Source organism: Mustela lutreola, chromosome 7, assembly GCF_030435805.1.
Source record: "Mustela lutreola isolate mMusLut2 chromosome 7, mMusLut2.pri, whole genome shotgun sequence".
Taxonomy (NCBI): domain Eukaryota; kingdom Metazoa; phylum Chordata; class Mammalia; order Carnivora; family Mustelidae; genus Mustela; species Mustela lutreola.
Window position 1 is genome coordinate 5088011 of NC_081296.1, and position 20146 is coordinate 5108156.

At 59.5% G+C, this 20146-nt stretch overlaps 1 protein-coding gene across 1 annotated transcript; it reads right to left on the reverse strand.

Moving 5' to 3' along the window:
- Positions 1-9494: 9494 nt before the first annotated feature.
- On the reverse strand, positions 9495-14933 carry LOC131835442 (uncharacterized). The gene is made up of 2 exons (XM_059179737.1): positions 14538-14933; positions 9495-10579 (listed from the first exon to the last, which is right to left on the reverse strand). The coding sequence occupies exons 1-2, from the start codon at positions 14931-14933 to the stop codon at positions 10259-10261; spliced, it is 717 nt and encodes a 238-aa protein (XP_059035720.1). The 3' UTR covers positions 9495-10258.
- Between the last annotated feature and the right edge of the window lie 5213 nt (positions 14934-20146).

Here is a 20146-nt window from a genome sequence, read left to right on the forward strand (position 1 = left end):
TTACAGCGCCCAGAAGGTGCAGAGCATCTCCATAGTGGCGTCCAGCACGGGCGACACCCAGCACGGCCCAGAGAGACGTGAAAAGAGAAGCTTAGAACTTCTATGGGTATCACCATTTTATCCTTTAAACTGCATCAGTGTGTGTTTTCTACTGTTCAAAACGTTAGTTTTTTAAATGCACACAGTTTAATGGGCCTGAGTAAAACTGATGAATGTAGCTCGGGGTGTGTGTGTGTGTGTGTGTAGTTCGTACTCAGAACTCACGGTGAGGGGTTTACTGTGGCAGTCGTGGGGGGCTGTGCACTGTGCTTGGTTTCCATACAGAAACTGTCCCAGAGTCGGCTGGTGATGTTGCATGGCTTTGCCCCGAGTTGAGGTCTGCAGGGCCCCAGAGGGCACCAGCTCACCTGAATGAGGTCTGTGCATTGTGCCCCGAGTGTCCATTCTCTTGCGGTGGGGGGGAGGGGTGGACACTGTGGGGACTGAGACCAAGACCCTGCAGGGAGGGTGAGGAGGGGGAGACTGTGCAGGGAGATGACCCACGCCCAGGGACTGGATGACCCTGGAGCAGGAACATGGAGAAGAACCTTCCAGGCACGATTGGGGGTGGGGGGACATTCCGTGACCCTGAAGTGTGGCCTTTGGAGCTGTGCCTAGAAGCAGGGACTTAGTGAGAGGCCGGTAGCTGTGGGCTGTGTGTGCAGCTGGTGTTCACCTGGGGCCCAGTGAGCACGCCCTGCAGGTGTGTCTGCACTGCTTGCAAACCGCCTATGACCCAAGTCCCAGAGGTGCCCTGCAGGGACCCCCGCCTTCATGATGGCCCAGCCACTGAAGAATTAACATCTGGCCCCTTAAGGGTCCTTCGGGACAGGTGGCTGGAGTCTGTTTGGTTTGGTTGGTGCCCAGTGACGTTCAGGACAAACTGGCAGGCCGTGCAGTGTTCTGAATATCGCTGTTGGCTGTGTGTAACAAATTACTGGATTCGAATTTATCTCGAGGGTGATGGTCAGCCTCTGGAAGAGCTTGAGGAGGGAACCGGCACGATTCACTTTAGAGGGATTCTTATGGAAGCAGCAGGGATGTAGAGGCATCCCGGAGCAGAGATGAGGCTCCGGGCTAAGTGTCGGACGCACAGAGGGAGAGACATCTGGGGTGCGGAGGGCGGAGATGGCGCCGCACCTCGGTAGAGTAAGGACAAGAGAGGACGAGAAGGTGGACCCCAGGTCTGGAGAGGTGCCTGTCCTGGAGAGTCAGGACACGGGGGGCTGAGCGGCTGTGCTGGGAGGTGAGGCGGCACCTGGGGATGTCTGGCCCGGAGTGGAAGCTACGTCCATGGACATGGCGGCATCCCAGTTCCGGCTTCTCCCGGGGCCCAGGGTGGCCGTGGGTGGGATGGTGGCCCCACTGAACCCGAGCTACGTGCTCGGCGGCAAATACAGCTTCAGGACTGGTGGTGCCTTTAACTCCCCAGCAGCGCGAGCAGGGAGGCGGCCGACGCCCCGTAGCGAGGACTGGCTGCTTCCTAGCCGCGAGAAGGTCACCTTCCTGAGCATCAGGGTACGCTCTGTGACTCGGGCAGTCGGGACAGCCCAGCATGTGCCCAGTTACGAGGCAGCAGGTGCTCTGCGTGGGTCCGAGCCAAGGAGTGACCTTGTCTCTGTCACCATGCTTCTTCCCAAGCCGGGACTGGACCCCACTTTGTTCCCACTCGACGTGTTCCGTCGAGTCCAGCAGAGCTCATCAGCTGTTCTGCACCAGGGCCGAGCTGGACAGGGGGATCCGTGGAGGAATAGATGCGTCCCGACCTGCAGGTCCGCCACTGGCGACATGATGCTTTACGGGACGAAGAGCGGCTTTTTCCATGGATAAGAGGCAGCAGCTCCAGGATCCCCCACAAAACCCCAGCGAGAGCCGAAGCTACCGACTTGGGGGAAGGCAGGATGTGCTTGGCAACGGACAGCAGCTGACGTTGGCTGGAACGTGGTGTGGTGGGGTCAGAGGGATGTAAGACACGGAAGGGGAAGGCCCGAGTGCGGGGGTCTGCGTCCACTCAGCAGGCGGGCGAGGGGTCACTGCGCCGTCTTGAGCAGGAGGCGGCTGGTAGGACCAGAGCGGAAGGCTTCCCTGGGCGGGAGGTACGGGGGAGCAAAAGGTGACTTCGGAGTCGGTAGTCACAGTCGGCGAGAGTCCCGGAGGCCTGCACTGGGACGCGGCTGGCGGGTGCTCCTGCGGCGTCTGGCAGACGACTTCATATTTTTTCCCCCGAAGGCAGAGCTAGTAGAATCCGCGTTTTCTCCATTCGTGACTTCGCACAACAGCTCTTGCGGTCACCTGGAGCTTTTTCAAAGGGCAGCAGCTGTTTCATCCGTGACAAGAACCATTTAGAACCATCGTAATTGGATAACGCAATGTGCACTGAGTCGTCACAGGAATGTGGCGTGTGGAGAGCCCGGCTGCTTCCCGGGAGGAAACACAGGTGGGTGACCACGTGTGGAAGCTTCCGGCGCGCGAGAGCACCCACGGGGCATCCCAGGGCATGTTCGGGTGAGGACTGGAGGCCGTGCTCGCCCCCGTGACGGGAAGGCCGCTGGGGACCGCAGCCCGCTGGGGACCGCAGCCCGCTGGGGCTCCCGCCCGTCCTCTTACAGGTGGGGAGATGGACCCAGAGCAGAGACGGGCCACAGCCCAGGGGCGGGGAGGACGCGGCAGGGCAGCCTGACACCTGACTCTGGGGGTCATGGACCAAGGAGGGCAGGTGTGGGAGGGTGAGGGAAGCCAGTCCGGGCTGGAGCCCCCGAGGCCGCCCCCCCCTTCCTGGGGGAGCCGCGCTTCCCCTCCCCGGCTCTGGTCTTGCAGTTCCCCGAGTGGCCACAAGGGGTCAATGTGAAAAAACGCAAACCGGCCCATGCCCAGCAATTGCTCAACTGTTGAGCTAAATTTCAAAACACCAGGGAGTTTCCCATTTTTAAAAATGCACATTTTAAGAGGTCGGTGGAAACCATGAGAGCGCTGTGGCCAGGGTATCTGTTCATTTCCTTCCCAACGGCACACGGGGCATCTGCTTTCCAACGGGGTCACCCCCCCCCCCCCCACCCCGCCCCGCATAGCCCCGCTGGGACTCGGGGCCGACATCCCCTCCCAAGGCTGGAGTTCTCCCCAGGACACTGGACTCCGGGCCCAGGCCTGGGGATTCTGGGCTCGCAAACCTCCTGGAGTGACAACAACGTGATGTCTGAGCCCGTCCGAGGCCTCTTTGCTCCTTTCCAGCCTTGCCCGAGCTCCGGTGCCAAGCCCTGGCTTCCTCTGCGGGGCTATTGACTTCCGCTTAGCCTTGCTGAGAAGGTCAAGTGCAATGAGGTGAGACAGGCAGGCCAGGTCATGGTTCTGGGCCTGCCTTCGGGGCCCGACAGCTCCACGGGGACCCTGGAGGTCACCACACTTCGTCAAGCCTCCGTTGACCCATGGGCTAAAGACAGGGCACCCCAGTCACCTGTGTCGTGAGCTCCTGGAGTGAGGCCACGTGTGCCATGTGTTCAGGCTCCCGGGCAGCGTCTAGCCTTCAGCCGTAGCCACGGTGCTGACCCCCAAGCCTCGGGCACCCGGTGGGCATCTCTGTGGCTTCAAGGGCCGCCCAGTCTCATGGTATGAGAGCTAGTTAGTATCCGTGTCCTCTGCGTGACCACGAGCTCTCCAAACACAGAGGCTAAGCCTATCCGCAGGGCCTCCCGGTGTGCAGACACCTGAGGCTCAGCTGCTGCTGCTCTGTCCCTGCATGGCATGTGGGGGACGTGTCGCTTAGCCCTGCACGCAGAGCTGTGGCCCCCAGCCACAGTGCCTGGGCCTCCAGATGACATCTCTGTCCGTCAGGCTCGATGGTGAGCTCCCCGAGGGCAGGAGAGTGCACCCGAGTGGGTCCCCGGTGTCCATGTGGCTGATGTGCATGGGTCCCACACCCGGTGCCAGACCGTCTCTAAGCATGCCTTCCCGTAGCAAACACGCGAGCTCGCACACACAGCGGTGAGGGGGGCACCGTCCTCTCCTGAGTCTGACAGGCAAGGAAGCGGGCATGCAGGAAGGTTCATCTAATGCCCAGCGACTCAGCAGGGGGGTCTGGATCCAGAGCGAGAGGGAGAGCGAGAGCACCGTACCCCGACTCACGGCGCTTCCCGGGCAGGGAGGCTGCAGGGCGTAGTCGTGGACGGGACGGAGCCAGTAAGCCGGGAATGGGAAGCCCACCCCCACGACAGTGCCCTCGGCGAGCGACCAGGGTGTGCCTTCAAGTCCACGTCCACACCTGCAGGTGCGCGCGTGTGCACGTGTGTGTCTGTGGCCGGGCACCCCTGGATGGTTGGGAGGAGGGTGCGGGGAGAGCATCCCAGCACAGCAGCTGTCCAGGCCCGGGCGGGGGGATCAGGGGCAGGAGCCTTGCAGTAGGACTGGAAGCTGCCAGGAGCCCATGGCGGGCCCACAGGCAGCCTCTTCTGAAAAGGCTCAGCTCTGAGCACCTGTAGGCTCAGTTGGCACACCGGGAGCCCGTCGCCCTGGGCCACCCCCGTGAGCCCAGATGGATGGTGTGTGGGGCTCGTCGCGAGTACCCGCTCTGTGGGTCAGCAGGGGTGTTCTGGAGACCGCGAGACTGGGATTGTGCCCAGTCTGCTGGACAGAGCTTAGAGATGCCCCGTCTGTCCGTGAGAGGGCCAGAGGCCGTATTTCAGGTAGTTAGCTCCCAGGCCTGCCCTTTCTGAGAGACCCCAGTTCTCGAAGCTTCTCCAGGCTCCCTCGGGCGTCCAGGCTGCCCGGCCCTGGGGTTCTGGGCCCTGCCTGGTTGTCCAGCACAGCAGGCGGTCCCGCCCGGGCCTCCAGCCCAGACCCTGGCACGGTGGGCTCCATGCTCGAGCTCACAGCGGGCAAGGCGCACAGGAACAGCTAACAGCTCCTCCCCCGGGCGAGGGAGCACGGAGTCTCCTCGGCTGTCCCCGCAGCCGGCAGGAGTCTCCTCCCTCCCGCCCTCCCTGCATGTCTCTGTGCTGTGTTGTTGTTGGCTGACGTGAGCACGGTTGAACCTGTGCCAAACATCTGGTCATGTCTCCTGAATGTTCTCCCAAACAGACGGGCAGGAAGCGGCACCACCCTTGAACTGGAGTGCCAGGCCCTGCGAGCAGCCCCGCTGCCCCCGACACCGCCGGGGTTGCTGGGGGCTGGTGGGAGCCCCCGAACCGAGAGCTCATCTCGGGGGCAGCCAGGACGGTGCCCAGAGAGGCCTCTCGGTTCCACGTCCTTCCCCGCTTCCCCAGAAGGGACATAGCGACGTGTCAGGGACGTGTGACAGAGGAGAGGCCGCGGGAGATGGCTGGGCTGGAAGGCAGTCGGTGTTAGACCCCCCAGCCCGACCCGGGTGGACGCAGGCGTGGGGCCCCTCTGAAGGACACCCGGTGACCACGGGCGGGCGAGCGGCTTCGGTGACACGAGCGTGTGGGCTGCTGTGAAGCAGGAGGAGGAACATCAGGAAAAGGGCCCAGTTAAGCGGGTGACGGACACGGGGGGGGGGGGGACCCCATCCCAGTAAGGGACCTGGAAGACGGGGTGAGCCTCAGGCACACGCCTGAAGGATGAGCACAGACGGTCACCCCACCTGCCACTGAGGAGGGCGGCGCCAGGCATCGGCCGCCGGCCTCCCTCCTTCCTGGCCCCCAGCGTGGAGCGGGTGGGGAGGAAGCCTCAGGGCTTGGGGTCGGGACACAGAGGGACCGTGGGCAGAATGCGACAGCCCGCACCACGAGGGAAAGGCTGTCTGAAGATTTAGGGGCGTCGGCATAGGGTCTATCCCTCACACCCCCATTCTCGCTCTCTAGACCCCGTCTCGGTGACCCCACCCCCACCCGCTCTGCCTCCATCCTCCGGAGTCTGTCATGCTCGCTCCCTCTTCCCCTTCGTACCTGCCTCTCCTCCGTTCCCCACGTGGCCCTGACCCGGAACGAGCCAGGGATGGGGTCATTCGTCTCCCTCCATCCTGTCCAGACCCTTGCGTGAATGCTCTGCTGTCCCCCTGTGGAGGGCAAGTGTCCTTTGGGCACTCGACGGTGCTGAACACTTGAACCGGACTCTGTCCAGCAGGTGCACCGTGACTTTCCCCTTGACACCCTGGCAGGCTGCAGAGGGAGCCCCCCCTGCCCCCGCCCCTGCCTCCCTGCTGGCAGGAGACCCTGGAAGTCAGACAGGGGTCAGTCAGTCAGACCCTGGGAGGGAGACAGACCCTCCTCTGTCTTACCGAAGGTGCTGACCGAACTTTGGGGTTGCAGTTTAGGGGGCGGAAAGGGTTTCAGGACATCGGGACAGTCTCTTCCTGACGGGCGCTGCAGGGACACCCTGCTTCTGGGTTCTCTGGCCTTGACGGATGGCCAAGGTGACGGATGGCCAAGTGATGGTGTGTCTTGAGGAGTTCGGTGAGGCTTTGGGGTACCGCGCACTCCTGGGGTCCTACCTAGACTCTCCTGCTGAAGGGAATGTGCCCCCCCGAACCCGAGGCCTCCTCTCAGTCCCAGATCGTCCCCATGCTTCGGGGTTCCTCCTGCCAAGGTCTGCTTACTGTTCCGGGACACCCTCTAAAGCCCTCCCCATCCTGTCTCAGGCATGGCTCTGTCTGGCACCCCGGGGCAGCTGTGGCTTCTTCGAGCCCCATCTGAGGGCAGACCCGTCCCAGTGCCGTTCCCTCTCGTAGCATCAAGGCGGCCGGGGAGGGGGGGCTTTCTCCTCAATGTCCCCTCCCCTGCCTAGCACCCCAGCACATGGACACCAGGATAAGCCCCTGGTCCGGTGAGAGGTCCCTGTGGGCTCCTCACGGCAGTGTCCCTCGCAAGCAGCCCAGTGTCTGGGTTTAGCGACGGCTCAGCACATTTGTCGAGAGGCCAAATGCATCCTCTGGGGTCGGCAGGGACCCCGCCCGGGCCGGGAGGTTCTCGCCGGGGTGCACTGACCGAGCAGGATGCTCGTGGGAGGACCTGGGAGGCATCGCTCATTGAGGGGGTTAGGGTCAGACCCAGCTCCCGGGGGTTTGGCGGATCCTCATATTGCGGGGGGGGCTGGGGGGGTCTACGCCCTGGGCCAGCAGCCCTGAGTGTGCGACAAGGAAGGAGCCACTGGGAGAGTTTGACGCACTCACCTCGGGGTCTGGGCTCTGCCGTGCTTCTGCCCCGGGCCCGGGCCCCTCGGGTACTGGGACGAGTGGGCTGCCGGCGACCGTCTTCATTCCTGGCTCTGCTCAGGGTTGACCTGACACCCCTGGGCAAGTCCCGCTTTTCCGAAAGCGGAGGTCCCTTCCCGCCACGCCCTCTTCGTCCTCTTTCAGGCCGCGTCTTCCTCAATCCCCCAAGCCTTCAGGCTTCCCTTCCGCAGGTTCCTGAGGACGTGGGGTTCCAAGGGAAGCCCTTGGAGGGGACGGTGTCGATGTGGGGCGGGGAGACGGACTAACTGACATCCACATGTTGGAAGAATTGGAGCAAAATAGCTGTTTCGATCAAATGGTGCCGTGTCGAGGGCGGTTCACGATCTCAGTCCCTCCTCCAGCCCCTGGCTGTGGCACAGGCGTGGGGGACACAAGGGGCGGCACAGACCGTGGCCGATGTGTCCCTTTTAGATCTGCATGTGTCCTCGCCACATGCGTGTGTACCTGGCGGAGCGGGGAGCTCCCGTTCCCCCCACGTGACTCTTCATGGAGACGCTCCCCCCATGGCTTGCTCTGCACCTTGCCGGCCGCCCACGGTGGGGGCTTCCATCGCACTCTTGCCTGGTCCCGATGCCGGCTTCAACCTTGCCTCCTGTCTGCAAGGGTTCAGAGTTTCCTGCCTCCTTGTCCCTCCCCGGGATCTCCCTGTTTCAGGAGTGTCCCTCCCTGGGATCTCCCTGCTCTCCGAAGTGATACGCTGCTCCTGAGGGTAAAGGCTCACGATTTTGTGGAACATGGACCACCGTGGCCGGGTCGGAACACTGACTCAGTAGAACAGTGTGGAGGACTCTTGTATTCTGTTTCCACTATGATTTTCCTCCTGGAGGCCTGCCCTCCGGTAAAGGGGTGGTCAGGACGTGGCAAATCAGACAGAATCCAGCCCTGCCTTTTATTCCAATGCAATCATTCCAAGAGTTCCTTTAGGTGGGAAGGTTGATCTCTTAGTCTGCTGTCTTTCCCTACCCCGAGAACGGCATTCGGGGTGCACCGGGTCACTGGGTGTGTCCGGCAGCAGCGAGAAGACAGGTCCTGGGATCCGTGGGCAGCCCCGTCAGATCCTCGCTGAGCCCTCTCCGATCACCATCCCACCTGGTGGCTGCAGACAGGTGACCGGCTGTCTCCCCAGCGTCCCGTGGATCCCGGTGACAGGTGCGTGTGGCCGGAGGGATCCGCAATCGGTCTTTCCGCTACCTGCTCAGGACTTCACGGTCCTTGCTGGCTGACCTGGCGTCACCTCCGGTCTCGACAGCGCTGTGGCTGGCCTGAGGCCTTTAGGTAGGGGTGACTTTGTCCCCGAAGCAGGAAACTCTCTGACCAAGCTCCCCAGACAAACTCTCAGCCAACTTCAGCTTATCCTTTTCAGGACGTTGGAACTTCTGATCCCACACATGGCGCAAAGGCAGGGGACGCTGCTCATGACTGTGTAACCGAAGGGCCAGTCCCTAGCCCGGAGGCAGCTCCGTTCCCTGTGATGTGGTTTCCCTGTGTGGGTTGTCACTTCCCTGTGAAGAGCCCAGCACGAACTGGGCAGAAGCATGTCCCTCACCTCCCCTAAACCTCAGGACCCACCTATCTGACCCCTTTCCCTTGACTTGCCAATCTCCTCACATCAGTTGTCCTCTGGGACTGGACAGAAGAGCAACTTCCTGCTCACCTACTTCCCCACGCTCTGCCCTCTCCCCCCACGGGGCACGTCTGAGACCACAGCATCTCCTCTGGGGCCAGAGGTCGTCTTTCGACGTTATGGACTAGACTAAGGAAATTGGCATCTGAACGTGCTTTGCCGCCAAGCCAGGGAGAAGTAGGGGAGAAAAACCAGTCCAGAATTCCCTTTCTTGCAGCAAATCTGGCTTACGGGACTGCAGGACACCCCAGTGTCCAATGGGACACGTCACACGCGGGGTGACTAGCTCTGCCCACGCTCCTGGCCGTTTGACTTTGCTCCCTCCCAGACAGGTGCGAGCCTCTGGCTGCCTAGAAACAATGGAAACAAAAATCCAAGGGAGGAAAGCACACGGATGTATTTTTAGAACGTTACTATCATCTCCAAATGTCAGCATTGCGTAAACAGCAGTGACGCAGAGCGGGATGGGGGGGTCTCTCAGATGCTTGGGGACTGAGGAAGACGTCACCCGGGAAAGGCTCGCCCCGAGGGCACCGGCTGTACGGTATGTGGAACCGTGAGAGAGCGTCGTGGAAGGTCCGTACGGGGAGTACAGATCGCCAAGGCTAAAGTCAGTTCACTTCGTAATAACCATATCCTGGGGTGCCTGGGTTTCAGCTCAGGGCATGATCTCAGGGTTGTGGGGTCGAGCCCCACGTTGGATTCTGCACTCAGTGGGGCGTCTGCGTGGGGGTCTCTCTCTCTCCTCTCCCTCTGCCCCTCCAAATAAAAAATAAATAAATAAAATCTTACAAAAACAAAAACAAATACAAGAACCATATCCTGCAACCAGCTGACCTGTCCGTTGATGTGAACGTTTATTGTTCTCTGATCACCAAGTGATAAATACTCGATGTGGAAAATTGAGGACAACAAAGTACATATCATTAATTTTCAGTGTGTTTCCCTAACGTGTGTTTTAGATGCCGTGGAATGCCACAGGGACTCAGGGCAGACTTGACGGGAGCAAGCGAGGGACCTGTGCGGCTAAGCTCCTGACTTGTGAGGTCAATCTGGGATGGTGATATACCCCAGCTCCTTCTGACTAAGGTAGAAATCGGTAGTAGGAGTAAGGCGCTGTCGGGACAAACACCAGGAGTACAGGCGCTGACCCGTCCGCCAGGAGACCAGCAGCCCCTGTTGCGCACTGGTGAAATACCGGCAAGGCTAGTCGGCTGTGATGAGCTGGAAAGCACCTGGGCTCCCGAGGAGTTTGCCGCCCCCGGGGGAAGAGGCTGGGACACAGAGTCCGCGAGTGTGAGCTGCTTGTCACCGGCCGTTTAACAAGGTGTAACAGGAAAGACAGAAGCAACCACAATGGACTAATTCCCAAGAGAAAATCGAAAGAGGAAAAATGGAAAAAAAAAAAAAATTCACCGCCTCCAGATGATCAAGCAAGAAATAGGATTCAGGAAGACGTTGAGTGTCCAGAGACGAATGTCAGATTGAGGGTGCGGCGCCTGGCAGGGTGCCCAGTCCCAGGCACAGAATCCCGACAGAGCGGAGACGGGAGGCTTGGCTTGGACACTGTGTGGGGCTCCCCTCTGGCTAGAGCGTCGCAGAGCAGAGCTGAGAACAAGGTCGGTCAAGGTCACGCCTACTGCTGCAGGTTGTCTGAAGTCGGCCGCCAGGACGCGGAGGGACAGAGGCTCCGGGCGTGAAGGGAAGACATGAAGCACATCTGGGAAGTCAGTCTGGAAGGAAAGAACAGCGGGTGTGGTTTCTGGACGTGAAGCGGACTACTGAGTTTGAGAGCTGTGCTGCCAAAAGAACATTAATAAATCCTGCCTGAAAAAGCCTGTGATTATGTGAGCCTGTGAATTCTGCGGCTTCCCAAGACCCCGACCATCCCGCGGGCGGCGGGAGGTGCGTCTGCAGCCCCCACGGAGGACCCGGCTTCCAAAGCCCGCTTCCGACGAAGCCAGGAGGCAAGGAGCATCCATGTGCCCATCCTAGCTGCCTTGTGTTGTGCCAGGTCGGAGGGAGGGTTCCAGGCAACACGTGCTGAGTAGAAATGACACGTGTCTCTTCAGGCCCGGGACCCTGAAAGCCTCCTGTCCTGTCGTGTCCCCATCACGGAGCACTGGAGGCGTTACGTCGTGGTGTCGAAGGCACCAGAAAGGACAGCTCTGTGCTCTGTGACCTGCCTGGAAGAGGAGTCTGACATGTATCAGACTTTGTGGGAATGAGAAAAAAACAAAACAAAACCCAACAACACAAAAAAACTAACTTCATTTGGGTTAAAATACCGAGATTTGAGGATTAATTCATCATTCCCTCTCAAATTGCTCTTGGGATCGCTAGAGAATACAGCACGCCCACCTCACCATTTAGAGAAACGTTGAGTTTATATCCCTACATAATTGAAAAAAAACACAGTATCTGTATTATTAGTAGCTCCTGTACTGTGTAACAGAGTCCTTGAAAACGCGACTTTTAATAGCTTCCTTGTATTTGTCTGAACTACTTCGTGGGTCGGGTGCGATGCTGGGAAGGGTACAGTAAGAAAGCCAAGTTCATTTGCTCTCAGCGAAAGCATAATTTAATGCAGCTTTTCTGAGACGCAAAAGTTAACATATTTATCCCCTTCAGTCCAGTAATTCTGTCTCTGGAAACCCACCGTCCGGGACCAGAGACGTAGCAAGAAAACGCAGAGGAAGGTTTTCGTTCTGGCTTGAGTTACAGTATCAGAATTGGTGCTGCTTTAAACATACGGCAGAAACCCAATAGGTACAGAAGCGATAGCCATCGCCTGCTTGGGGGTGTGGCTGGTTTGGGATCAGGGGCTGCAGCTTGGTTGTGGGGCGTGGGCGTGAGCTGAGAACGGGCAGATGGGAGGTCCCTGCTCCGGCGCGCTACCTAGTCAGTCCCCGCTGGGCGCCTCCAGTGACGGAGGAGGCTGGCCGAGTTTTGCCTCCTTTTCATTCCCCAGGCCGGCCATGATCTGGCTGCAAAGACGCTTCACATGGTCTCTCGGACATCACACGGTGACAGCCCCGCGTTTGGTTACATAAAGTGCAGATGAATCACAAACACGTGGACTGTATTTCCGGTGAAATAAACAGGGACTTCGATTTATGGGAAATGGACCGTGGGCTGCCCCGGGGAGCGCTGGGTTTGGGAAATGGGTTGGATGGCTGACCGGCTCCTCAGTGTAGCTCCGTCCATCTGCTGTCCCCCACATCGCCGCCTTAGCACCCTAGAAATGACAGCTGTTTCACTCCAGGGGCCTCCAAGAAAGATGAGAAGCCAAACGCGTTTGCCAAAGGGTTCCTGGGGTTTATTTGTTCTGTCCCAAAGCCAGTGGAGGCTGAAAATAAAATGCAAAATGGACCCTCCCTTCCCCTTGGCTTCTGTGTGGGAACTTCTCAGACTTTTTTATCTGTGTCTTCAGCGTCTCCCCTGCCTTGGGGTTGTACATCTCATCATTGCTTGTCCCTTATGTGCTGGGATTCCCTGAGAGTCCCTCCTTTGTCATTTCTCTTTCCGCACTCTCTAGGTTATTTTCAATCTGAGCCGTTGGCTTTGGCTACTTTCTACATGTTGACGCTGGTCAGATGGCTGTCCCGGGCTCCAGGCTCTGTCCTGAGCTCCAGTCCTGGGGTCCATGCACCCAGCGGGCATCCCTCCTCGCTGGACTCCCCGGGGGTCCCAAACCGTGTCCAAAGCACACGCTTCCTCTGTTCCCCTTTCCAGCCATTCTCCCTCGCCTTTGTGATTTTAGTCACCAAAGTGCCAACTGCTCATTCGGTTGCCAAGGCCATTATTTAAGTAGTTCAGAAAAGTTGGAGCTCTCTCAGTGGGCCGGCCGCTGGTTTGGATCAGGGGACGCTGAGAGGACTAAGACCCGGTTCTTGCCCTCGACATACTGACAACCCAGTGGGGTGGATGGGTGGGAGGGGAATGATCACAGGACAGCGGGAAGCACAGCACTGGGAGTGCACAGGGGACCTCCCAGAGCATGAGAAAGGGCCACAGATCACACTGGCAGGGTGGGGGTGGGGGGTGCTGGGGGGTTCAGACGCGTCCTAGGGGCACATCAAAGATGAGCCAAGTAAATGGGTGGGGTGGGGGGGAGCGGGGCACAAGTCTGGAGGCAAGAAGTGCAGTTGGGGGAGGGGGTCTGAGGCAGGGGGTCTGGTGAGGCTGTGGGGGGCACAGGGTCAGAGTGTGGAGGTCTCACATCCCTTGCTCGTGGGTTTGGAATTTATCCGACGGTCTGTGCGGGATCTCAGAAAAGTGCGAGGTACAGCTACGAAGGTCCGATTTCTGTAGCTATGGGGGAGGACCCGTGCGACGCAGAGGAAGGCCAAGAAGCGGCTCTGGGGGTCCCTGGACGGCAGGAGGACCTGGGAGGCCAGGGAGCGGCAGAGGGAACAGCGAGGTCAGTGTGCTCGAGCGATGTCTGGAATGGATACCGGCAGGATTGAACGAAACGTAGGAACAAGGAGAAGTAGGAGTGGGGAATGGGAGTGGATCCCGGGCTGGGTGACGGGGAGCCAGCAGCGGAGCCGGGACAGCAAGCAGGGGACATCTCAGAAATGGTCTCCTTGAGTTGACAGCGGATCCTGAACACGTCTGGTTTCGTCTCTGCCCCGTGGTTCCTCGGGCTCAGACAAGCCCCCTTCCCACGCCCCCGACCTTCGGAACCCGCCCACCGATCCACGCTGGGCCCCTCTCGCTGCCAAGGGCAGACTTCGTCCTCCACCGCGCGCCGCTACCCTGTGGCCACCCCGGCCCCTCCCCGCCCGCTCACTCTCCCTTAGAGAGCCCCGAGGTCGGCCCCGCGCCCCTTCGCTTGCTGTCTGCTGAATGCAGAGTCTGTCTTGGCAAGGGATAAAGTTGTTCTTTCTGGTTGTGGAACGAAAATTCAATGTGTTCAAGAAAGGGGGACATCACGGGAAGACGTCTGAGCTTTGACTTCGAGACACCTGGCACCAGGGGGGTCTCAGGCAGGTTTGCAGGGCCGGTGGCCTGGGGCGGGTGGCCTAGGACCGGAGTCAGCTCTCTGGGCACTCTCTACCTCCGCAGGTGACGGTGAATGGCCAGCAGCCTGGAGACAGAGACCAGAGTGGGGAGGGGGCTGCTGGACACGCGAGCAGACAGACAGACGGCCACAGCCCAGGGGCTCACATGGGAGGCCTCCCCTTGCTCCTCAGCAGGGCAGGAGGAACGTCAGCTGCAAATGGGATCCTCACGGAGGACAAGGACAGGAGGGGGAGACGAAGCTGCTGGGACGGCGTTGAGGACGGCGGTCCGGGACCTCGAACTTGACTCTCGGGTCTTCCTTGAGAACCGAGCTCTGACCTTTGCCGCCAGCTCTCCGTACTCCAAACTGCCTTGGAGAGGAGACCGGGGCGTCGGTGGCCTCTTTCAGGTCAGGTCCCTGCAAGCAGGAGAAGTTCCCCATGGAGAGGTGGGGCTCACACAGTCGCCCTTTGACCCCCTGGCTGGGCCTCCTCCATCAGACTCCCTTCAGCGTGCCCACCCAGCCTCTGACTCCTCCAGCTCTCCCTAGCTGGGGCCCCCGGGGACGCTCTCCACCCGGGACCAGACCAACGTGAGGAGCAGAACCGTTCATCCTCCAAGTGGCGGGCTCATTACCTCTCCCTCCTCCAAGGGCGAGTGATGCCATGACGCCCCGGGCCTTACCATCAGTTTTGCGCTGGTCCTGGGTCCCAAGTCATTCCTGTGCCCGCTCTCCGAGTCTCCCCATGCGTCCTGTGCTCTTGCATGGGCTGGTGCTGGGGTCGCTGTCCTGCTTGCTCCCTGGGCCACGACAGATGGCCCGGCCGAACCCCCACGGTCCGCCGGCCAGCCGGAGAGCGGCCACCAGCTCCTGCTGGGAGCTTGTCTGTTCCTCCCCCGCCTTCCTGTCCAAGTGGGAGGAATAAGCGAGCTCTGATGGAGGCGTTCTGCCATGTGGTCCTCACCGCGCCGGTCTGGATTGAGGGAGGTGAGGTGTAGGAAGCGACGGGTACCGTTCTGGCACAGAGGAAATGCTCCGCACGACACGGCCGTCCCCACCACGGTCCCCACCATCCCCATCGTCGGTCACAGCCACTGGTGTGTAACCTCTCCGACATGCACTGTCCAGGCCCAGCCTAGATAGTTCTCCCGTCCTGTGACATGCTATCTGTGCAGCGGACAGCGGTGTCTGTCATCCAGGGGGCTTGAGGCCTAGGGGCCACTGAGCTCTGTCTCTGCGAGGTCAGTCTGGAGTCGGGAGGAGGTTGGAGAAGAGTAAGGTGGGACCCCGGGGGCAGACGGAGGGACCCTCTGGATGGCCTCCTGAGTGGTGGCTGCCACGGGGAGGCTCCTCGTCCTGCGGGAGAGCAGTAGAGAGGGTTGCTGGAGGGCGGGCACAGGAGTGCCTGCCGCTGGTGCCCGCAGCGCCTGGCTCCGTGCTGGGATCTGCTGGGGAAGTACTGGTCATCTCCAACGGACTTCCAGACGCCAGACCTTCCCTGTGACCTGTGCTTGCTGCTGGTTCCCCTTGGGGACTCACAGAGACGACGTTGTGTGAGCCGTGGGCACGGGATGATAAATGTGCGTGTGTATGTGTGTGAATACACATGTGTGTATGTAAGTGTGTCTCCATGTGTGTGTAGACATGTAATGTAACACACACATAAGCAATGCAAGATTTTGCATTAAAACGATAGAAACTTCAAGCATCAAACGAGACTCCATACGCTGAGTCTGCAGAAGAGACTTCCTGATAACTTACAGGCGCAGGACGTGAGAAGAGCCTTCGGGATGTGCTTTCAAAAGCACAAGGCGCACAAAAGGTCGGTAAAAACCGTTTTGCAGCCCCCCTGTCTCTGCGACCCGGGGGGAGATCGCGTGCTTGAGGAGACTGCGAACGGACCGACCCGGGCACCCTCGGGCTTCTCTCTGGTCTCAGCATCCAGCAGACTGGTCACCGAGTGGGGCCGACATGGGCCTTGGGAGCAAGGAGTGGCCGGAGTGGGTGGCCTTGGGGACCCTCTGGTTCCCGTGATGGTTTGTCTCTGGGCACGTTGTTTTCCCCCCTAGACCGCGGCAGGTCTGTGTGCGGACCAGAGCCGGGCTTCGGGACAGAGGTTTCTGGACGTGCTCGGCTGAATTCGGGGGGCTGCCGAGGCGTGATACGGGAGAGATACCAACCGTCACCCCCCTTCAGAGAGAGCAATGTCACCCTCATCCACTGTCTTATCTAAAGTTCCCTGTGAGACATTTGAGAGCAGGGGACCTGCCCCCCCTGAAAGTTTGCAAACCGCACAGATCAGCGCGTCCCTGAGCCCTGCCAGCTCTGACTTCCGCAGTTCCGTGACTGCGCTCTCGGGCTCGCGGTGGGTTCCACGAATCGCCACCTCCCCAGCTGGGGACCTGGGAGAAGGTCCCCTGTCCCGATGCAGTCACCGACCCGTTTCGTTCTTGATCGAGCACCAAACAGGCCCTTTCTCTGTCTTTACAGAACTCCCCTTCCCTGGGTGTGTCGCTCCCATCCTTTCTCAGTTCTGGGGCCCAAGCGAGCCCCCCACTCACCTCTCTGAGGCTCCATTTCCACATCCGTAAGACAGTAAGACGGGAGGTCTTCAGGGTAAGGTGAGTGAGGGGCCGGACCCTCCCCATCAGCAGGTTAATAATGAAGCAGGTATTGTGGTTTCTGGACTTGCCACAGACGATGGAGAGCATCTCAGGGATTTTCCATGAGATTTGGGCTTATCAGTCTGTGTTTTGCCTTTTCTGAGTGGGCTCAGGAGACCCAATTTGTCCCTAAAATCGATGCCCAAACATCCTAAACGCCATGAATTGGTGTATTATCTGACTCTATCATTCTCCGAGTCCAAAAGTAAATGTTGAAGCCAGCGAACATTTAAAAACGAGTGGGTTGGTTGACCAAGGAAATTGATTCTTTGGTGCATTTAAATACCCAGGGCATAGAGGCATCCAGGTTAATCGTTACACATCAGGCTGAGAAATAGTCTGCTGGCTTCCCCTGGGCCAGCCCCGGCTTCCTTGGGGTCACTGTCATTTAGGCGGTCACGTGTCCCTCCGGGCAGCGGGGCGGCCCCATCTGGGAGGTCATGCCGACCTCCTCGGACAACAGGGCAGGCCACATGCTGCTCGGAGCCCCGGCGGAGGACCAGGAAGCCGAGCAGGGGAGGTCTGTGACATTGGGGCTCCGTTCTTTCTGACACGTGAGAGGGGGTCTGACGGTGGCCACTGGGCACTTAGAGGCATCGGCCGAGGGGAGCTGGAGGGAGGGGTCCGGGGAGCCGGGGACCTGGTTCCCGGGGACACTGGTACTGAACCGTGTCCTAGGGAGCGGAGAGCTGGATGTGGATGGGGCTGCGCCTGGGGACGGTGCCTGTGCCGGAACCCGGTGGGGACAGCCGTGTGTGGTTTGGAGGGAAGGAGCCGGCACGGGCCGCGCAGTCCAGCATCCAAGTCGGAGGTGAGAACTAGGCGGGGTGTACAGTCAGGGTCGGGTTCAGGGTGGGTTCTGGGTGCAGCAGGGAGGGGACAGGCCAGTCTGTGGAAGTAGAGGCAGGCTTGGCAGAGCGGCTGACACATGGGAGCTGGAGGCCCAGAGCTCAGGCAGGCCTGGCAGACCTTGCACCCACGGCAGGAGCACCGCCGGGCCCTCAGGCACGCACGCTGAGCTGCCTCCGCCAGGCTCCCTGGGCAGAACTGGCTCAGGATCGCGTAGGTCCCCCTTCGCAGCTAAGGAAGGAGACCCAGTCCTCTGAAGTGAGCACACCCGGGGGGCCTGCTGAGTCGAGGGGTTTGCACACGTCCCTGTCCCAGGACCCTAGCCCTGCTGCCGGGAGCAGAGGCAGAGGCCGCTCGAGGATGGTGGGCTGGAATGTTGGGGGCTGAGGTCACGTCTCCCCTCAGGTAGTTTAACTAGTGAGAGACGGGGCCTCCCATTCTTTGGGGCAGACCTCATGTGACAGACGAGATTGGGCGCTTTCGGGGTGCTTTGGTCCAAAACCCGACCTTGTGTGACTAGAAGATGCTCCCTCAGTCCCCTCATGGGGTGACTGGGGCCGAGGAGGAGACTTTGTTTATAGGAGGAGGCTACGTGGAAAGAACAGAGAGCACAGAGAGAAGACTCCCCGCATGTGAAACCCCTTCCCCCACATCCTGGCTCGTCCCTTACAATCTGTGATTATACCTGACTTTGTGCTACCTGGCCTCCCTCATGCACCGGACTCGGGCACCTTCTGAGTGGAAGTAGCTGTGTGAGGAAGCCGCGCGGCCTGGGGGCTTCCCGGGGGAGCTGGGCGGGGGCAGACACAGAGGGCGCAGGCGGGGGCCTCAAGCTCGGCCTCAAGCTCGGGGGCGGCCGCAGTGCCCTTGGCTTCTCCTCTGCCACACACTTTGGAAATGGCGCCTTCTAGGCACCAGCCTCTTGAGCTTTCCACCAGAGCCCTGGGGACACAGAGCGTAGACGACCCGGCTAGCGGGCTGCCTCGGAGGCATGCGGATCGGCGGCGGATCGGTTGAGGAAATCATTCTGCAAATTTCTGGAGCCTCGGATCTATGCCAGGCACTGTCCTGGGCACTCGGGATAAATCAGTGACCGAAACAAAGCTTTCTTTCTTGTGATGAACACAGTCTGTGCCTCTGGGCAGAGCTCTGCTTCCCATGCACTACGGTTTCCTCTATCGGTATCTCCTCTCCCTTTTTTTTTTTTTTTTTTTTTGCTAAGAAATAAACTTGCTCTTTTTGAGGGGGGAAATGAATTAGGAAATACAAAGTAAAAGAAATAAAAAGTGCTAATCCTCCCACTGGCCGGAAACAGCGTCTGTCCCCATCTTGGCATGGAACTGATAGGTTACTTACAGGAGAAAAAAATGACTTATGGACACGGAGCCTTCCGAATTTTTCTGCACCGAACTCACTTGTAAACCGTCACTTCTGCAGCGGACGGATACTCATTCTGCTGATGCAAAGTGTACTTAGTTGTTCTGATTTACTCCTGCTCTGCTCAGTCTCCTCTGGGTACCTACGAGCTCAGTCCGTTCGGGGTCCCGCGTCCCCCACGGGGGGCTGAGGAGTGCCGGGGTGCTGGGGAGGGTGCAAACCATCTGTGGGCGCCGCTCCGAGCTCTCAGTGTGCGTGGAGCCCACAAGCTGCACCCCCCAGCTGGGCGCCCAGGCCTCCCTCCTCAGCTGGCGTAGGGGCCTCTCCTCCCTCTGCGTGCCCCTGTCCGGAGCTCCCTGGTCACCCAGGCACGGTCAGGCAGTTCTGGGCACCTGCTCTGGGCCCGGGGAACCTTCAGCCACACTCCCTCCATAGGAGGACGTTTCCACTTGGGCAGGCATTTCCGGCGGGAAGTGTGTTCCTTCTTGTCCTCAGCCCATACCTCCCCGGCCTCTTGCTGTCATCCAGGAGGGAGTGGAGTGGGGGCTCCTTCTCAGGCCCCAACACGTGGGCCTTGGGCAGATTTTCATCTCCTTTTGGATAAGAAGACAACTGTTCTTTCTTTTTTTTTTTTTTTTGAAGAATTTATTTAATTATTAGAGAGAGCAGGAGTGGAGGGGAAGGCACAGGGAGAAGGGAGCCCAGCGCGGGACTCGGTGTGGGACTTGATCTCCGGTCCCCTGGATCGTGACCTGAGCCCAAGGCAGATGCTCCACCGCCGGAGCCCCCAGGCGCCCCAAGAAGACGGCTGTTCATCCTGGGCTCCACGGGATAAACGTTGTGTTTGAATCTTCCCCGCTTTGTTGGTCGTAGCCAGAGGCAAGGTTTTGGCATCAAGGAAGCAAACAAAATAGAAACAAACCAAGCAGGCCAGTTTCCTGTTGCTGCTGCAGGGCTCACCCCAGGAATGGTGGCTTAAGAAACTACCAAGTCGTTACCTTGCCGTTCTTGAGGTCGGGAACACAGCAGGGTCTCACCCGGCTGAGGTCACGGGGTTGGCAGGGGCCGCGTTTCTTTCTGGAGCCTGGAGGGGAAAACCAGGCTTCTGCCTACCCCAGCAAATAAAAACTCCTCTGTCGAAGGCTTACTGCATCTGATCAAAAGCCATGACTTTCAAAATTATAGTCCTCGCTGTTGACTTGACAAAAACCTACTTAGGGGTTCTAAAGACAGTGACTTAACTTAAAACAAAAAAAAAGCCTATTTAATTAAATCTTTTTCTCTCATCCTCTAGATGATACGAGTGGAAAGCTACCGCTGCTCGCCGAATTGTGAAGGATCATCGTGGGTACGGGGAAGTTTGTAGAAGAAAACACCCCTAATTCTCCTTCTCTGAGTTTAGT

What these genes read in the sequence shown, in the direction of transcription:
- LOC131835442 (XM_059179737.1), bottom strand. Translation starts at nt 14,933, where the DNA reads ATGGGGATGGTGGGGACCGTGGTGGGGACGGCCGTGTCGTGCGGAGCA. An exon ending in GGACCAGCGCAAAACTGATG is followed by an intron (nt 10,580 to 14,537) that starts GTAAGGCCCGGG and finishes CTTTCCTTCCAG; the next exon opens with ACTGACTTCCCAGATGTGCT.